The sequence below is a fragment of the Paroedura picta genome, chromosome 3 (genome assembly GCF_049243985.1).
Source record: "Paroedura picta isolate Pp20150507F chromosome 3, Ppicta_v3.0, whole genome shotgun sequence".
In the NCBI taxonomy this organism is placed as follows: domain Eukaryota; kingdom Metazoa; phylum Chordata; class Lepidosauria; order Squamata; family Gekkonidae; genus Paroedura; species Paroedura picta.
The window spans coordinates 15,812,154-15,832,940 of record NC_135371.1 but is presented as its reverse complement, the minus strand read 5'-3'; the positions used below and the strand labels follow the sequence as shown (position 1 = coordinate 15,832,940).

The 20,787-nt window shown below is 45.0% G+C and overlaps 1 protein-coding gene across 4 annotated transcripts in view; it reads left to right on the top strand.

The window, feature by feature from the left end:
- Nucleotides 1–20,787, top strand: part of IHO1 (interactor of HORMAD1 1) — a 55,376-nt gene that overhangs the window by 22,837 nt on the left and 11,752 nt on the right. For all 4 annotated transcript variants that reach the window (XM_077324875.1, XM_077324876.1, XM_077324874.1 and 1 more), the window contains exons 4-6: nt 6,072–6,229; nt 14,514–14,562; nt 14,803–14,878. In XM_077324875.1, coding sequence (XP_077180990.1) covers nt 6,072–6,229; nt 14,514–14,562; nt 14,803–14,878 — 283 coding nt within the window. The remainder of the gene's footprint in view (nt 1–6,071; nt 6,230–14,513; nt 14,563–14,802; nt 14,879–20,787) is intronic.

Below are 20,787 nucleotides of genomic sequence, written 5' to 3'. Positions count from 1 at the left end.
AAAAAGAAGTATAAGAATGGCCACTTAAGAATACTGGCTGACAGACACATCAGGAGCAAAACAGGCAACTGTATGGCTCTTCCTGTGTTAAGCATTTTGTATTATTTTTATTTATTTATTCTAGTCTGCCTTCCTACACAAGATGAATCGAAGGTAGTTTACAGGAAGTGACACTGAAAAATAAAACAGCTGCGGGAATACATGTAAAACAGAACAATGGGCAGAGATAAAAACAGAGCAACAAAGCTGCTGGTAAAAGGAACAGGTAGACCATTTCCGCACGAGGTATATGTTCCTGGACAGCTTTCAAATGTTGATGGCTTTTAGAGCCCCCTCCACATGACGTTGCCTGCATCTCGGTCCATGTTGCAGCACGACTGCAAACCTACATTGTCAATGGTGAAATAAAATCTTTTTTAAAGTGTCCATGGAGGTGAGGAATGAGCTGGGAAAGGGGGGGGGCAGGTGATCGGGTTGAATCTCCCGATCATACAGGGGGGTGAGCACCTTGTTTAAAGGCCAACCATTAGAACAAAATGTCTTTTTGGTCTCCAGGGATGATGTTCAGTGTCTCAATAATCCACCCAGGCAGAAATAAACTGAAAAAAGAACACAAATTCCAAAGGCGGGGGGGGGGGATGCTGTGTCGTTCTGGCATTTCTCCATAGCAACGTGGCAGTGTTGATTTCTATTAAAATGCATCTGTGTTGTGGCATTACTGCACAGTAATGCGGAAGTCCTTTTTTTAACATAATTTTGGGGCTGGGGAGGGGGGAGAAAGTTTCAGTCCATGAAAGAACTGCTGTGCTGTGATTGACAAGCCAAGGAGCAGAGGGAGAAGTTTGGCTTGTTTTCCCTTGCAGACTCGTAAGGAGGCAAAAAGCCACAACAGGGCAGAGGTAAAACGTGTGAGGGGTCTCCCTGTGAGGTGGGTTGCAGACGCAAGATTTACCATCCTGCGTTTGCAAGCAGGAAGCCACTTGCATTTTACCCCCTCAGTGCGGAAATGGTCGTAGTATTGAGTCTGCAAAACAAAAGGCAGACTATAAAAGCACTAAAACAAATAAATAAGGATGATTCATATTCCATACTGCTAAAAGATTTCAAAAGAGCATGAATACACATACCCAAAACACAATCATTAAACACTGAAATCATTAAACACCAAAAGAGCAGGACTGATCACAGCAAGGGAGGTACTCAGGAGGTCTCTTCTGATGGTGAGTGGCAATACTTTGGTGAAGGTCTTTTCCTCAGTAGCTATTCTAATTTTAGGGACATACAGAGAAGAGCCTCAAATGAGCTGCCAAGCAAATTCATAGGGCTGAAGACAGTCCTTGAGATACCCTTTTATCCAGAACATTTCAGGTTGATGGTCCCGTGTGCCTCGAAACACACTGGGATTTTGAGAACTTCTATGAACCGTTAGTGGTATAATATGGTCATTGCACCAGGCCACCGTTAATAACCTTGGAGCATCTTAAAACTCTTTAAAAGAAGCCCAATCCTCAATACCTCCCAGTAATTACGGCTTAATAGTTAACAACAGCAAGATCACTACTTTCCCCAGAGTGTCAAAAGATCCAGTGTGTGAAATGATACTAAATGCTCCAGTCACTTTCCCTGTCCTTTAAAACTCATTCCATTCTTAAAGCAATCTAATATACCTTTATCCTCCCCTAGCCCTGACCCGAATAGCCAGGCAAGGCCGGTCTTGTCAGATCTCAGAAGCTAGGCAGGGCTGACTCCAGCTAGTATTTGGATGGGAGACCTCCAAGGATTTGGATGGAGTTCCTCCAAGGAACACTAAGAGTGATGACACAGAGATAACCAGTGGCAAAACCACCTGTGAACATCCCTTGCCTGGCTGAGAGCCAGCTTGGTGTAGTGGTTAGGAATACGGACTTCTAATCTGGCGAGCCGGGTTTGATTCCCTGCTCTCTACATGCAGCCAGCTGGATGACCTTGGGCTCTCCTCCCTCACAGGGTGTCTGTTGTGGGGAGAGGAAAGAGAAGGCACCTGTAAGCCACTTTGAGACTCCTTCAGGTAGAGAAGTGGCATATAAGAACTAACTCTTCTTCTTCTGTCAGACAATCCCAAGATCTCCTGGCTAAACTATAAATGCTATTCAATCAGTAAACATATAAATAAATATCCTGCACTTTGTCAGAGCAGCATACATAATTCTCCCTTTTTCACAGCAAACTTGCAAATGATTTGGCTGAGAGAGAGAGTACGCGAGCAAGTGACTGGCCCAAGGTATCCTAGCAAACCTTATGACAGAGTGAAAATCTAAACCAAGGTCTCTCAAATGCTAGTCCAGCACTCTCATTTCCTACACCAAACCAGCTCCCTTGGACACATGTTGGCATCTCCCTTGGCAGCCTAGTCTTAAGAAATTGCTTTGGCTACAGCAGCAGAGACTTATCCTATGTCCAACTAGCAGAGTGGCGCCATCTGGCTTTGCCTTCTGCCTCAGGGACTCTCCTTCTCAGCTAGGCATCAGAATGCACTCCCTTTTCTCTGCTAGAATGCCATGCTGCTGCAGCACCATCTGTCCTAAATCTCTCTGTGTCCTACTGATGCCACACAAGTATCCCTGCCTGGCACTATGACTACTACTAGAGTTTTGTGCCAGGAAAGCAGGGCCAGTGGCTGCTGTTATGCTGGTGGTGGGTCTAGATTCAGGGCCGACTATTAGCTTGCAGCCAGAGAGAAGAAGAGTTGATTCTTATATGCCACTTTTCTCTATCCGAAGGAGGCTCAAAGCAGCTTACAGTCGCCTTCCCTTTCCTCTCCCCACAACAGACACCCTGTGGGGTGGGTGAGGCTGAGAGAGCCCTGATATCACTGCCTGGTCAGAACAGCTTTATCAGTGTCGTGGCGAGCCCAAGGTCACCCACCTGGCTGCATGTGGGGGAGTGCAGAATCGAACCCGGCATGCCAGATTAAAAGTCAGCACTCCTAACAACTACACCAAACTGGCTCTCTGCCAGAGGCTCATCCTGCAGTGTACATCGTGAGAGGATGATAGGCATCAACCTTGTAATAGGAGTAGTCACCATTTAGGGCGGGGATCCTTTATTAAAATACAAAACGGTTACCATACCTATCAAGAGGTTCATGGTTAGCATCATCTCTTGGTACGCGAGGTGAGAACGCCACAGTCGCAGTGACTGAAGAGCTCTTCATGTTCAGGAAATTGAGATGTGTTAACATCAAGGGTTTTGTATAAATACCTCTCCTACTTCGCCTTTCTCCTATCGCACTCTGTTCTAATGCTGCCACTACTCTAAGCTCAGGTCATGCTTCCTTTCATCGCCATTGCCAAAACAACAACCCCACACCTGAAAATGGAAGCAGAACTTGCTGCTAAACAACCGTTTTCTCTCTCTCCTTTTTACATTTTTCTACACCGGCTTCCATCTTTATAAAGTAAAAGAATGACCTACTTACCATCCGCTACAGTCACAGACAGGTTGCCGCCAAATGAAATAGATCCTTCATGGTCGCCATGACAATGTTCTGTATTATAAATGGAAAATATCATGCTTCTAATTTAAAATCGGTAAATTAAATTAAGCTATTTATTGTCGTATGAGTGCATTGGTGGATAGGAGTTGGAGTGTACGCTACTCCCCTATCCTTTCCTCTTCACCTCTTAATAATTGGGGGAGGGATGGGATTTTCAGCCGCCATGTTAGTTAGTAGATTGGAATTTTAATGGGATTAGTTGTTGTGACCCGCCTCGAGCCTATCGGGAGAGGCGGGAAATAAATCTAATAATAATAATAATAATAATAATAATAATAATAATAATAATAATAATAATAATAATAATAATAATTAGTTTGGATAAAAATGGATTTTGCCGTGATGTCCATAGTGTGTTCTAGGTGGGATTACATTCCCCCTTAAGGAATAAATTTGTAGTCTGGGGGACACACAAATTGCATTCTTTGACCTGTATCACTTGTGGCCAATGCTAGTTGTGACCAGGGGAAGCTCCCATGGCTCAGCCTCTTTACCCGAGACCACAGAGAGCTGCTCCCACTTAGAGATGATAATATTGAGCTAAATGTGTAACAATTACAAAGGGGTGACCGTGTTAGTCTGTTGTAGCAAAATAAAACAAAAGTTCAGTGGCTTGCTAAAGACGAAAAACATTCATTTCAACAGGAAACTGTATGTGTCTCATAAAAGCGCATATTGAAATTCATATTAGTATTTAACATGCCACTGGACTTGTGTTCTAAATTTATAAGGCAACTTCAGACCATCTAAAACTGGTTTGGTGAACCTGCGTCCCCTGCTGGAATACAGAGAATTAATCTCTGGGATACACCATTTTGGTCATGTTCAGATAGGGTCCACTGTGATTGCATACAGTATGCACTGTATGTCTTTTAAAAGTGTGCAGAGGTTTCAGCTAATCCAAAATGTGGTGACCTTACTGCTGTGCTTTAGATGGTCCCAATCTTCAGATGTTCTCCACTCCAGAGGGAGAATGACCATTGGTCACTTACTGTAGAGGGACCTTCTCCTCTGGAGAAAGGAGGCCATCTGACCCCTCCCTGTCAACTCTCATAATAATAGCAATATTAAAAGATTTGGTTATCAGTGAGCCTTGGATCTTGTGAATGTCTTTCACTCATGCTTCGCTCTGGCTGTACATCCATTCGCACAAGGTCAGCAATCCCTTCCATAAATGGAAGTGCTAGTGGCAGAGGAAACAAGCTGTCTTGTGGCTGGAGCAAAGGGACACAGGCAGAATATGTCCATAGAATCCACATCATTGTTTCCGGGCTTCATTCATGTGTTGAATCAAGCATGGGGTAGTGGTAAAGAGCGGGGGCTTCTAATCTGGCAAGCCAGGTTTGACTCCTTGCTCCTCCACATGCAGCCAACAGGGTGACCTTGGGCCAGTCACAGTTGTCTTAGGGATATTCTCACAGACCAATTCTCTCAGGGCTCTCTTAGCCCCACCTACCACACAAGGTGCCTGTTGTGGGGAGAGGAGAGAAAGCCACTTTGAGACTCCTAGTACAGAAAAGTAGTGTATAAAAACCAACTCTTCTCTTTTTTTTTACTAGAACATTTTTTAAAGTCCCATATTTCTTACTGTAAATAATAACTTGAGGTAGCTTTCAAAGCCAGCCAAATGCATCAATACCGAAGGCTTCACACAGTTAAAATAGCAGCAGCAGTACTTTCCATATTTTGCATGGGCATAATCTGCCACCCAAGAGCCTTTTGTGGTGCAGGGTGGTAAGGTAGCAGACATGCTGTCTGAAGCTCTGTCCATGAGGCTGGGAGTTCAATCCCAGCAGCCGGCTCAAGGTTGGCTCAGCCTTCCCTCCTCCCGAGGTCGGTAAAATGAGTACCCAACTTGCTGGGCAGTAAACGGTAATGACTGGGGAAGGCACTGGCAAACCACCCCGTATTGAATCTGCCAAGAAAACGCTAGAGGGCGTCACCCCAAGGGTCAGACATGACCCAGTGCTTGCACAGGGGATACCTTTACCTTTACCTTTAATCTGCCACCCAGTTTAATCCCTACCAGAAACCTGCCTGAAAAGGACAGTCTTATACTGCCTGTCGAATTGTTAGGATCCCTCCTCATTTCTTCCAGCAAACTCTTCCAGATTGCCACAGCTGTTAGAAAGGAATGTGTCCAGGTTGATCTCTGTAGTCTGGAGAGCAGTTAATTATGGGACTATCCCATAATTATCCAACTCCCTCCTGGATTCTGGCTACTCTAGTTGTATGAATTATTGTGATTTTTTTTAAAAACTCTGGATTGTATTTGTTTCATCTTGCTTTATGTTAAATGTCATGCGAGCCATGAACAATGTAATCACATTTTTAAAGGATAAATAACTGGTACACAGAAAAAGAGCAAGGACTTGGTAATAAATCTAATTTATAAACTTAATCATTAGTCTAGTTTGGGACCAATCCTGAGCAAGAAGAACAGTTTTATTCCATGGGATTGACTCCCAGGAGAGTGTCTATAGGCCTGCAACATTTATCTATGTGTTCAGTGCAGTTGCATTTTGTTTGTAAACAGAGTGAACCAAGTATTTTTGCCAAATACCAGTCTAAACCACAGCTCTTTGGTGGGGATGAAAAGGAAAGAAGTTCACTTAATTTTCCTGCTGGAAGATTCAAAAGTGTCTTGGAGCAATTTGAAGATAAAAAGAAAAAGATCAAGGAAAAGCACGATAGGTAAGTAAGCATCTTCTGCAAGCTGTGAAGGTAGTTGATTTGTTCATGTTGAAAATAGCAAAGTTATGTAACTCCTACTATGGCAATCTTTTTGCTTAGAGATCGTCTTAATTTGCATAAGGAGCAGGCTGGAGAATGTTGTACAAAGTTTTTGCCACTTACTTAAACACGGGAAAAATAACTATCCTGAGCCTCAGCCAAGCAAAATCTGATGACTGCAGAACTCCCGTTACCTGCATTGCAGTCCCATTCTGCAATCACTGCATCTTTTTTATACTGCTTGTCTGCACAGCTCTGTTGTCTGTATCAGCCTTACTCTTGGCTGTGGCAAGTGGCTGCATAAGGACATGTGGGGTTGTCCAGAAGAACCTCTAGCATGTTCTGAATTTGTAAGAACTAAATAAGTACCCAATGTGGTATAATATAGTGGTTAGATTATTACACCAGGATCTGGGAGAGACTGGTTCAAACATCTGCTCTGCCATGGAAAAACTTTATGGGTGACCTTGGGCCAGTCACACATGCTCAGCCTAACCTGGTTAAGAGCAGCGCGTTTGATTCCCCACTCCCTCCTCCACATGCAGAAGAAGAAGAAGAAGAAGAAGAAGAAGAAGAAGAAGAAGAAGAAGAAGAAGAAGAAGAAGAAGAAGAAGAAGAAGAAGAGTTGGTTCTTATATGCCGCTTTTCCCTACCCGAAGGAGGCTCAAAGCGGCTTACAGTCACCTTCCCATTCCTCTAGCAGGAATGGGAATGCAGCTAGCTGGGTGACCTGGGGCTAGTCACAGTCCTCATAGAACTGTTTTCACAGAGCAGTTCTGTCAGAGTTCTCTCAGCCCCACCTACCTCACAGGGCGTCTGTTGTGGGGAGAGGAAGGGAAGGTGATTGTGAGCTGCTTTGAGACTCCTTCAGGTAGTGAAAAGTAGGGTATAACACTCAACTCTTCATGTTTGTAGGGATAAAACAAAGTAGAGGAGAATTATGTAAAATTCTTTGGGTTCCCACTCAGGACAAAAGCAGAGGGAGAACGGGCATGGGTGTAGAGGAATATGTGGACAAACATTGTCTTTTAAAAATAATTTTATTAAAAGTCTTTCAATAAATAAAAGGTAGTTAACGGAAACAGGAATTTAGAAAAGAAATAATAAAGAGAAAAAGATCGCACAAAGACATGTAGGATATATAGGAAACAGACTGAATGAACAAGCACAAGTGACAAAACACTGAGAAAAAAAATGAAGAGCTGAGCAAACTGGCTCTTGTATGAATCTAAAGTGAAACCAAGAGCGTAGCTTTTTCAGGAATTGAAGCCTGAGGATGTAATTCTGAAGCACTTTGCAGTTAACAACTCCTCTCTAGCAATTAAACCTACTTAACTGCAATTAATACCAGCCTAAACTAAATTTAAGAGCCTCTTGTGGTGCAGAGTGGTAATGCAGCCACATACTGTTTGTAGCTGTCTGCCCATGAGGCTGGGAGTTCGATCCCAGCAGCCGGCTCAAGGTTGACTCAGCCTTCCATCCTTCCGAGGTCGGTAAAATGAGTACCCAACTTGCTGGGGGGTAAACGGTAATGACTGGGGAAGGCACTGGCAAACCACCCCGTATTGAGTCTGCCATGAAAACGCTAGAGGGCGTCACCCCAAGAGTCAGACATGACCCGGTGCTTGCACAGGGGATACCTTTACCTTTAAACTAAATTTAAAGTTATAACAGTGTGAAGTAAGAAGGGCTAAAGTGCAGATTTAGCTAAACTATAAAGGTAAAGGTATCCCCTGTGCAAGCACCGAGTCATGTCTGACCCTTGGGGTGACGCCCTCTAGCGTTCTCATGGCAGACTCAATACGGGGTGGTTTGCCAGGGCCTTCCCCAGTCATTACCGTTTACCCCCCAGCAAGCTGGGTACTCATTTTACCGACCTCGGAAGGATGGAAGGATGAGTCAACCTTGAGCCGGCTTCTGGGATTGAACTCCCAGCCTCATGGGCAAAGCTTTCAGACGGCTGCCTTGCCACTCTGCGCCACAAGAGGCTCTAGCTAAACTGTAGAAAAGCTTTTAGCTGCAATCCTGAACACTTTGGTCAGTATTGTTTCCTATTCTTGGCAGTGGTTTTCTAGGGTCTCAGGAAGACCCTATATTACCCATTTCCTGATCCTTTTAACTGGACATGGCTGGAGATTGATCCTGGAATCTTCTGTATGCTGAAAGATTCTCAGGCACAAGGACCGTTTATGCACTGGGAACTTCACTGCCCCAGCTCCCATGCAGGAGCACAAATCGGGGGCAGATGAGGGGCACCGGGCCTAATGCTCCCCTGTGTGGGTACAGGTAGAGGTGGGGCAACCTGCAATGACTAAAACTCAGCATGAAACCTCCAGTGCATAAGTGGTCATAGAGACCAATTTGGATCAAGGATCCAAGTGCGTGGGAAGCGGGGCATAAGTCTTCCTTCTTACACCATTTCCCCAACATGCAGAGGTTGTAGGGACTTACTCTTTGCCCACTGGGGAAACTCACGTGGACTCGTGGGCTATACATATAACTAATGACAGCCTTCGCACATGGAGCTGGAGATGTCTTGCTCAACAAAATTATTCTATAATTTCTTTACACTGAAAGAAAGGTTGGTTATCGTTTAGAATGGACCCATTTCTCAGGCTGGTTCTGGTGGTGGCAGATTCTGCAATTGCCAGTGGGATGGAGATAGTGGCTTGTGATGAACATTTTGACCACATGGAGACTTACCTGCCTTGTGCTATTTAGTGAAGCAAGGTATACAGAGGTGGATCACCTGTTATGGTACCTGGACAGTAATGGGAAATGCTGTGACAAGGCCTTGCAAAATAGGGTGCCCAGTAATGTCCTCTCCCCTCTCTTTTGTGCCTGATATTATTGTTGGTTGACAGATTTCCCTCAGATGCTTGTCCTGTGAGGGTAACTTGAATATCTCCTCAAATTCCACCCTGCTTCCATTGCACTGATTTCCCAGCTGAAGTACAAAGCAGTTTGGATGTGCTGTGTGTATAGAGCTGTGAGAAATGTCTGCAACGAATCATTAGCATCATAGTGAAATTCATAGCCTGGGAGGCCATGAGCCTACAGAGAAAACCAGCAGATGTAACTGGAATTGCATTCACATACAAACACAAGGAATTGCCTCATACTGAGTCTATCAACGTCCGTATTATCTACTCTGACTGACAGCAGCTCCCTGCAATTGGAGACCTTTAATGTGACCAGTTACTTGATTCTTTTTTAACTAGAGGCACCAGGGATTGAACCGGCTAGGACCTTCTGCATGCAAAGCAGATATAGTACCGCTAAGCCACAGCCTGTCCCCAAGTACTTTCTCTGTTCCAGGCTTTTTCAGTGGCAGGAGCTTTATCAGTGCTGTGGTGAGCCCAAGGTCACCAGCTAGTTGCATGTGGGGGAACGGGGAATCAAGCCCGGCACACCAGACTAGAAGTCCGCACTCCTAACCACTACACCAAACTGGCTTTACTGTTGCTTATTACTCTTTATATTGCAGAGATATATATGTTAGCTCTGGATGGGCTCCAGTTGCAGATTGTTTGATTCATATGGGAGGGCATCCCATCAATATTAATTAAATAGGTACATAATAGGACATTACTTGCATAATAAGTGTGTACTGAGTGGGAAATAGAACCTTTTAAAAAAACTCTTGCATCTCTGTTACTAATCGTGTTTTGTAAACAAGTGTTTCATCAAAGCGATGTGTTCTGTTTGACAGGGCAGCTTTCCTTTGGCATCCTCTATTCTTTGTTAGAAAGAGAGGATTATGTTGATCCTTTTTTAAAAATATCACAGGAGGTTTTTGCTGAGCAAGGTAACAGCTTCAGTCCCAAACCTGAAGGATCAATGATTTTTTTCTGTAGACTAATGAATAATTCCAGCTCTGTATATTCTATTCAAGAGTGGGGGGAGAGGAAGGGAGAATATCTGAAAAGAAGGTTTGTGTTCTTCAAGGCAAATTACATTTCGCTTAAAAGTGTTCAGGCAACTACAGTGGCTTATTTCACCATCTGAAATGCATTCAGAAGCTCCTGATGAAGCAAATGTTGATGGGAGGAAAATAGAGATCTTTCATAAGCAAGGTAGAAGAGGAACTGACAACAATCCGGGTTATAAATGCTTAGTTTGCTTTTTAAATTGTTCTGTGATTTCTTCTTGTTTTGTCATAATGATCCTGCCACTCAAAGCATCATGCTGTGTAAATGCTATCCGGGTCTGCAGAGAACCGTTGCTATGGACTTTGTTTCCCCAGGGCTCCTTTTTTGTTTTATATAAAGGTGGAAGACAGTGCAAGAGTCTTTCTTATTCCTTCAGTATGATAGACTAAGGCAGTGGTCCCCAACCCCCGGTCCAGGGACCGGTATCGGTCCGTGGATCAGTCGGTACCGGGCCACGGCTCCTCCTTGTCCTTCTCCCCGGCTGCTGCCTTGAGGGCTGCCCTGCCACTCTGCCACCAGTTCCCCTTTGGTGCTCTCCAGCAGCCGCCATGGCTGGGGCTCCCCCTTGACGTGGCACTGCGCAGCTGTTACTGGCAGCGCCCCCCAGCGGGCGGTGAGAAGTCAGGGGTGCCAGTGGGAAAGCAAGTGGAGCAGGGGCTCAGGTGGTGGCGGTGACGTCCCTTGGCAAAAGACTATCCCCCCTCCAGGCCTCAGTAAAATTCTCAAGTGTTGACCAGTCCCCGGTGATAAAAAGGTTGGGAACCACTGGATTGGGTTCAATGGTGATATAGAATCATAGAGTTGGAAGGGACCTCCTGGGTCATCTAGTCTAACTCCCTGCTCAACGCAGGACACTCACAACCCTATCGCTCATCCACTCTAACCTGCCATCCCCTTGAACCTTCACAGAATCTGCCTCTCTGTCAGATGGCTATCCAGCCTCTGTTTAAAAATCTCCAAAGATGGGGAACCCACCACCTCCCGAGGAAGTGTCCTATGTCTAGCCTAAGTCTAGACATAGGTCCAGGCTGTGAACTGTCCCAAGCCAGCAGAGCTGGAAGGGGCCTTTATAGGAATCTAAGCATAAATAAATAAATAAAAAAAATTTAAAAAATCAAAATAGTTGCTGATCCAGTGGGCAGAACGACGGGGAGACACAGATGGTCTGTGTCTCTCCATTGTTCTGCAACTTTCATCCATTAGCAGTCAGTTGCTGCTTGCGATTCTCTTATCTGGCACACATGTCTCAATTAATATCGTAACATGATATTAATTAAACATCAAGGATGAAACAGTTGAAAAGGCATGACATGAATGGAGACCAAGGGCCTGGCAGAATGGGCTTTAATGGTTCAGCAAAAGTGATAGTTTTGGGTGGTGTGGGGGAACAACTCTGTGTTTTTTTCCAAATATGGGAAATCTCACTGTTGAGTTACAGTAAACACACATGTTTTTTGCTTTTTTATAAGCTTGCTTGAACATACGAATAGTGCTCTTCAGTCAGACCTGTGGGCCATGTAGCTCAGTATCTTGATTTACACAACAGCTAACAAGTTGCAACAAACAGGGCATAGAGGCCAAGGCCTTCTATTGATGTCACCTCCTGGCACTGGGATTGAGAGCTTTACTGCCTCTGTGGAGGTTCTCTTTAGTCATTAAGGTTTGTAGCCATCAACGGACCTATTCTCCATTCATCTGTTTTTAAAGCTGTTTTTAAAGCTATTTTGGTGTAGTCGTTAGGAGTGCGGACTTCTAATCTGGCATGCCAGGCTCGATTCTGCATTCCCCCACATGCAACCAGCTGGATGACCTCGGGCTCGCCACAGCACTGATAAAGCTGTTCTGACTGAGCAGGAATCTCAGGGCTTTCTCAGCCTCACCTCCCTTACAGGGGAGAGGAATGAGAAGGCGACTGTAAGCCACTTTGAGCCTCCTTTGGGTAGGGAAAAGCGGCATATAAGAACCAACTCTTCTTCTTCTTCTATTTGTTGTATTGGCTATCCACTGACAATGAATGCTGCAATAAGAAATATTTCCTTTTGCCCACCCTGTATCTATTGCCTCTTCACTTAATTGGGTGTCCCTGAGATCTAGCATTTTAGAAGTGGGAGGGAAAGCTCTCTGCGTCCGCCTTCTCTGCCCCATGCATAGATTTATAAACCTCTGTCTGATGTCCTCCTTTAGTCATGAACTGGGAAGTCCCACAGCCTTTCTTCATATGAAAGGTTTCCATGGTAATAGGTAGGGCGGTATATAAATACAATTAACAACAACAGCAACAATAACAATAACAATAATAATAATTGGTGATTTCTGCCTGCTAATAACTTATCCCTTAAACATAGTTCCACAAACATATTTCACCCTCCCCTGAAAAAAATCAGGGTAGGTTGTATCATTACCAGCTAAAATATCAAATGGGACATTCTTTTTTGCATTCCTGTGGTTTTAATAGCTTGCTTTTTACTTCCTGAAGATATCTCAAAATGACTTGCAATTGCCTTCCCTTCTTCTTCCCACAACAGACCTTGTGAGGCTGAGAGAGCCATTAGAGAACTGCTGTGTGAGATCTGCTCTAACAGGATTGTGACTAACCCAAGGTCAGCCAGCAGGCAGAATGTGGAGGAGCAGGGAATCAACCCTGGCTCTCCAGATTAGAAGCCGCCTCTCCTAGCCACTGCATCAAGCTGGCTCATGTGCCCGCAAAACCGGGCTGCTCCTTTGCTTTAATCACATTATACAAGGAGATAAATGATACAAAATGCAGATCTCTGATAACATCTCCTAGTATTTTTATTTGGGCCTGAAAGCAGCTGCTGCAACCTGGTTTTGACTGGTCTTAACATTCACGTGCATGCTGCAAACACCCCATAGCAGAATCAGCCCCACAGCAAAACGTTGCATTGAATGGATGCTTGCCAGAGAATTTAAGAATGAGTCATCAGTCTCCCATATCGCACCTAGTTTAGCCCTCAGAAAAGCACAGTGCTTGTTTTGGCTGTTTATTAGTCGCAAGTATCTCAGAACCATCCTTTGCCTGGCAAGGCTCATGCCTTGCATGGAATGTAAAATGATGTTTTTTAATGAGTTGGTGGATGAAGTTATAGGAACTGCTGCAGTCATTGCTATGGCTTCCTGTAACACAGGTACGGACAAATATGTAACAGGCACAGTTTTAATGTATGTTGATTTATCTCAGAATGCATATAACTTTAGCTTTAGCCTCTTGGCTTGTTTTAGATGCTAATTTCTCATTTTTAAACATTTAAATATGTTTTAAATATGTTCCACCCAGGGGAAATCTCAGTGTGATAGCCCCCTCTGCATTATGCCCATTTTTGGAATACCTCCAAGGTGTTTCCCTTAGAATCCTCCTCCTCTGAATTCCTTCCATAATTCCTTTACTTCCTACAATTCATAGGTGCCATTCTATGCTGCCACTGTGGTATAATGTATAGTGGTTAAGAGTTGCAGACTTTGATTCCCCACTTCTCCAAATTATTGTTGTTGTTGTTGTTGTTGTTATTTCTAGCCCACCACTCACGAAAGACTCTGGCAGGTTACAAAATACATAAAATCCTCAATAAAAATACCTCAAAAAGCTAAAAAATACAACACAATCCATTAAAAATCCAAGATATACTGCGGTGTAGAGAAATCAACTAAAAATCCCATCTGCTATCACCTCCGGGGGTGGACATAGGGGAAATAAATCTAAGCTGCCAGTAGAGTGACCCAGGATGCCTAATGGCTGACCTTGGGCCAGCACAGTTCCCTCAGAGCTCTCTCTGGCCCACCTTTTTCACAAGGGGAGAGAAAGGGGAAAGCAATTATAAGCTGCTCTGAGACTCCTTGGGGCAGAGAACAGTGGAGTTTAAAAGACAATTTTTCTCTTCAGCATCTTCCCCAAGTGTTCAGCTTATTTTCTAGTAATTCCTTCGGATTTTGTTTTTCCTTGTTCTTTCAGATTTAATAAAAAAAGGCTACCGCAGGCTTTTAAATCATCTTAGCAAATTGAAAATTAGCTTGTTGAAATATTCATTTCTGCAATTTACTAGCATCTCTGGCTTAGCACAAGCCATCTATCAACATTTCAGAAGGAGGGATCTACTGGGGATTCCTACTGATGAAATCTATTTGGACTATAAAGGTGAAAGTTCCCTGGAGGTAAACATTTTAATAGGGAATTAAGACCTTTTAAATCTTTGTTTTGTTGTGTGATGCTTGCCTTCTCATGAAGTTATCCTATTTACCTCCTCATTTGAGAGTGTTTTGCATACAAATTTCGTGTTGTTTATATATTTCCATTTTAGTGAGCTTTTAAACAGCTTCATCTGGAACACCAAAGAAAATCTTCAAAAGGTAAGTAAAATACCAATTATAAGTTGAAAATAAGAACAGGATATATTTTCCTGCATCCCCCTCCCGCCTTCCCTCTCGCCTGCCATTTTCTAGTTAACAGAATAGTGGCCTTCTTGCCATGCAAATGATAAAATATAATGGAATATTTTGTTTTGATGCTTTTTGATTAAGCTGTCATAGTAACAGTAATGGAAAAAAGTATCAGTCTCTCAGCTTCTGATTAACTTTCCCCTCCCCCAGTTGCAGTCATCCTTGGATAAGTCTGAAGAAACTCTAAAATCCATGTTGGAGGGTTTGGGCAACCTTGCAAAGACAAGTAAGTTGTTGGATAATTCTGTTACCACCAGAGGGCAGTGCTGCCAACTCTAGGTAAAGGTAAAGGTCCCCTGTGCAAGCACCGAGTCATGTCTGACCCTTGGGGTGACGCCCTCCAGCGTTTTCATGGCAGACTCAATATGGGGTGGTTTGCCAGTGCCTTCCCCCGTCATTACCGTTTACCCCCCAGCAAGCTGGGTACTCATTCTACCAACCTCGGAAGGATGGAAGGCTGAGTCAACCTTGAGCCGGCTGCTGGGATTGAACTCCCAGCCTCATGGGCAAAGCTTTCAGACGGCTGCCTTACCACTCTGCGCCACAAGAGGCCAACTCTAGGTGGGGACATTTCTGGAGATTTGGGGGTGCAACCTAGGGAAAGTGGGATTTGGAGTGGAGAAGGACCTCAGTAACTATAATCCCATAGAGTCCTTCCTCCAAAGCCATTTCCTCAAGGGGAACTGATCTCTGTATTCCAGAGAGCAGTGCTGTCAGCCCTGCATCCACATGCTTTTGTCATTTGTTCTGTTTGCCTTTGATCCTGCATTATGAATGTAGATGGCTTAGTTGCGTCTGGGAATCCAGTTGTATCTAACTTTCATTCTCAGGTCTATCCAGGAAGGGCACCTAGATTGTTTCACGCTTGGGGGGAGCTGCAGGAGCAGGGGGTTAATAAGGGGCAATGGTGATACATATGCCCACGCTAGGGAGTTCAGGTTTGTTTTTACCCATTGTGGGGACAGGTCCAATTATTCATACCAGACCAGAGAATTCATTCAATATACCATTTTAATAGCTGCAGCATTAAAAGGGATGGCACTGTATCATGTCTGAAATTCAGCATCCACCCAGAGCCATAACAGGTACAGATTTTTATACAGTCAGAATAACACACCCAAAATAGATGATTATCTAATTAACCACACTGTACTAAGTTTGATAAACATTTATCCAATCAGCCTAAGGCCCCTGTCCATCTTGGGGCACATGGTGGGGGTATCTTCCCTTCTGGGCAAGCTTCCAGGGACTTTCCCCCTGCATCAGGCAAGCTTCCAAGGCACCTGGCAGATATCTTAGTCTGTACAATGCTCACTCTGCATTCCTTTAATGGCAGGATGCTTTACCAGAGGGAAAACCAGAGATGGTTACTTCATCAGTGGTCACAAGGGGCATTAGCAAAGTTTTAGAGATGCTAGGTTCATTATAGTTTCAATAAAGAGATTTTCTTCACTAAAATCTGCTTATTGGGAGCAATTAGCTGGACTCTCACGTAACTCTGGGAGACCTCCAGGCTCCAACTGGTTGGGAACACTAGAACAGGTTTATGTTAGGAAAACTATCCAGAAATTGTTGCTTTCCATGGCTGATTAGGAACCAGATAGGGTTGCTAGGCTCCATCAACTCACCACTGATCATCTGGCCATGTTTATTTATTTAGATACTTATATCCTGCTTTTGAGCCTCTTGTGGCACAGAGTGGTAAGTGGCAGAAATGCTGTCTGAAGCTGTCTGTCCATGAGCCTGGGAGTTCGATCCCAGCAGCTGGCTCAGCCTTCCATCCTTCCGAGGTCGGTAAAATGAGTACCCAGCTTGCTGGGGGTTCAACGGTAATGACTGGGGAAGGCACTGGCAAACCACCCCGTATTGAGTCTGCCATGAAAACACTAGAGGGCGTCACCCCAAGGGTCAGACATGATCCGGTGCTTGCACAGGAGATACCTTTACCTTTATCCTGCTTTTGTCCCCAGTATGACTCCAAAGCAGTTTACATATCATTCTCCTTTCCATTTTATCTTCACAATGACAACTGATGAGTGGTTAGGTGTAGTGGTTAGGAGTGCGGACTTCTAATCTGGCATGCTGGGTTCGATTCTGCACTCCCCCACACGCAACCAGCTGGGTGACCTTGGGCTCGCCACGGCACTGATAAAACTGTTCTGTCCGAGCAGTGATATCAGGGCTCTCTCAGCCTCACCCACCTCACAGGGTGTCTGTTGTGGGGAGAGGAGAGGGAAGGTGACTGTAAGCCGCTTTGAGCCTCCTTCGGGTAGGGAAAAGCGGCATATAAGAACCAACTCTTCTTCTTCTTCTGGGAAGATGTGACTGGTGTAGGGTCACCCAGCAGCACGCTTCCATGGCAGAGTAGGGATTTGAACCTGGGTTTCTCAGATTCCAGACAGCACTCCGACCACTACGCTACACTGGTGTAGCCTACCCACCATACTTGTTGTGAACCTTGCCTTAGACTTGTGTTATAGCATGTGCCCGCATGTGCCTGTTTCTTATTTTTTAAAGCATGCCTGCTATATATCCAAAAGCAAGCTCTTGCCAGCAAATTTAGCTATAGAAGGTTGCATGAAATGCAGATTTTTATCCTGAAGGGTTCCATAGGAACATTTTCCTCACTCAGATACAGTAAACAATGTCAGCTATAATGAGGCAGAGCTCCAAAAATGTCATGCCTTATTCAGTATTGGTCTTTGAAGTCAGAGCTCCAGGAGACGAAGATTGGCTTATTTTGTACATAATAAAGTACACATTAAATTCCTCTGTGAAAACAGAGATTAACCTGATTCTGACAGCCCCTGATTGCCACTATCTTAATTTTTTATAGCATCATTTTTTGTTCTAGACACCTGGTGAACATCCACCTGCCCCATCATCCGGTGGGAGGGGGTCTGTCATGGGCAGTGCAGAAGTACAGACAAAGGAACATGGAGGCATGGCTTCAAATCCAGGCTGAGCTTGCTGTATTGGCTGTGCACATATCACTGTGCATCTCAGCCTCAGTTCCCCCACGCACTTGTAAAATGTGGTTAAAGAGAGGAAGAAAAAACTGTGATTCTGAGCAGTGAACACTCTTGGCTGGGGTTTTCTGTCAGGCAGCAGAGGAGGGGCCATGGCTTTGCATGCAGAAGGTCGCAGGTTCAGTCCCTGGCATTTCCAGCTAAAATGGCCAGGTAGTGTGTGGAATGTGTCAGACCTCAACAGGAGACCTTGGAGGGCCACTGACATTCCAGAGGAGTCAAGGCTGACATCGGTGGACCAATGGGCTCATGGGAATAAGTAATGCCAGATAGCACGATGAGCCTAATTAAACAATAATGTATTCTTGTTTATTCTGTTTGTTTGTTTAATGGACTTTTATACCACCACTCCCAGCATTGCTGGCTCATGGCAGTTTACAACAAATCATCTGCCAGCTTCCCGCAGGGCCTGCAAGACGGAGGTCTTCCGCCAGGCATATGGTTGAGGCCAGGGCGGCTCCCCATGTTGTCAGCTGTGGACCTCTAGCTGAAACCAACTAAGTCCCTCGCTCCAAGTTAAAGAGTAATAGACCTTTGCTGAACAGGTTATATATCTACTAGTAAGCAAGCCCGCTGCAGGGAAATGCAGCGGGCACTAGGACTCACCGGCGGCGGGCTGGTCGGCGTCGTCGTCGGTGGCGGCGGAGGCAGCAGGCTTTTTTAGGCAGCAGGCAGGCAGGCAGGCTCCCTCGGACAGCGGTCTGACGCGGCGAGAAGCGCTTCCTCATCACGGACAAAGCCCACCTCAAGGGGGCTTAACGAATTATTTAGACCGTGGCACCCGTGGCGCCACGGGCTGTTTAAAGATTATCCGCCTTTGGGATATTGTGTTTTAATTATGTTTTAATGGGTTTTTACAGGATTTTATTGTTCTTATGAATTTCTGTAAACTGCCGTGAGAAATTTGAGAGCGGTGGTATATGAATGAATGAATTAATGAATGAATGAAACAATTCCAAGTACCATAAAACCCCATCATAAAATTAACAAGTCATATATCAATAAAATGGCAGTACAGGACAATTCCTAAAAACCCCTCCCCCAATATTTCAAACAATTGGCCTCAAAAATGGACATTAATGACTGGCAATGAAACCAGGGGGTAGGTTACCTAAAGGCTCCAGGATAGATCTAACACCTACCCTGAGCTGGGACGGGGACACACACACCTGTTCTTATAATCCCATGGCTAAAAAACTGGCCTCAACCAAACGCCTGGTGTAAGAGCTCTGTCTTGCAGGCCCTGCAGAATCCTGAGAGCTCTTCTGGGAGCTCATTCCACCAGGTAGGGGCCAGGACCGAGAAAGCCCGGGCCCTGATCGAGGCCAGGCGTGCCTCTCAGGGCCCCAGGACCATCAACAGATTCATACCTGCAGAGCGAAGAGCCCTGCGGGGACATAAGGAGATAAGCAGTCCCACAGGAAGGTAGGACCCAAGCCACACATAGCCCTAAAGGTCAAAACCAATACCTTGAACTTGATCCAGAAACTTGGATCTTGAACTTGACAAGCAACTAATGCAGCTGCCTCAGCAACAGCTGGACGAGGGCCCTCCAAGATGACTTAGTGAGGACCCGCACAGCCACATTCTGTACCAACTGTAATTTCCGGGTCAAAGACAAGGGTAGGCCCGCATAGAGTGTGTTACAGAAGTCTAATCTGGAAGTGACTGTTGCATGGATCACTATGGCCAGGTGTTCTGAGGACAGGTAGGGCACTAGTAGCCGTGCCTGGCGCAGATGGAAAAACACTGTCTGGGCTACCATTGTTACCTGAGCCTCCATAGATAGTGAGGCATCGAAGACTACCCCCAAATACCTGGCCAAGGGTGCAGATGTCAGTGGTACCCCATCCAGGCATGGGAGTTGCGCTTCCTGATCCTGCCCCCTTCTTCCCAGCCACATGACCTCCGTTTTGGAGGGGTTGAGTTTCAGGCGACTCTTCCCAATCCATCCAGGCACTGCTTCCAAACAGCTGTCAAATGTTTCTGGGGGGTGATCCGGCTGGCCGTCCATTAGGAGATAGAGCTGGGTGTCATCCACATACTGATGACACCCCTGTACTCCATAAGTATTGTTATTTTGTTCACTAAGGTTTTCTGAGTCACTCTTAAAATGCTTTCGGATATTCACAAATACAGTTCAAATAGCAAATAATGATAGGCCCTGTGTCTGCGCCGTGGACATCTTGATTCCTTCCCAGGCTTTCTTTATGCCCATTTTCTATAATTATCCCAAGCAAAACTCCCTATTTGTCTTAACTTTCCTGAGTTGTAAATCCTCCAATCTGGAAAAGAACACTTGGCATTTACTCTAATCACGAGTCTCACGGTAGCAGACTGTTGTGCGTATGATTAAAAACGAATCACCCACTTTCACCATATTGCTTCCTCCTTCTGCAATGGGTTCATCTGTGCATAACTGGCTGCTAATAAACACTGCTGTTTGCCTGGGATTACAGCGATGGTTAATCATCTTCCCACCATCTTAAATAGCCGCAATGAAGACTTGGAAAGGTATCCGTTAAATATGTTCCCTTTGAAATCTAAATACCTCTGACTCTTACATCTGGTCCAAGATGAGCAAGTCTTCCTCAAGCTGATTGACATTTTAAAGCCTGCAGCTGTCGGTATAAACCACCCAGAGAAAATTGTGTGGATTATATTTATTGGTAGATGGGGAGGCAGCGGCAGGAAGTGGGCTGCTGTATTAGACTTCCCGGGGCGTCAGGCAATTGCCTAGTCCATAACTGCTCTGAATAGAGCACCTCTGTTTTCAATGTATGGCGTCATAGAAGGCCAGCTCATTTTAGCAGAATTATTTAGAAAGGGGTGAGAAGAGAAGAAAGCTGATGTGCAACACATGGCCATGTTGTTTGTAACTTATAACTACCCTCCCCTTTCTTGCCCATGTGCCCAGTTTTGCAGTTCTTCCACTGATAAATAATTTCACCAACAAGCATGCCATCGATTTAGCACAGTGGGATCCCAAAATGGAAAACAGCATAATGACAGCTTGGGCAGCGAGCCAAGTTCTCCCACCCACTGCTGGGCACAGCTGTCCATTCAGTGGCGGAGAGAGGCTGAAGCATCCCGTACGGGTGACTTA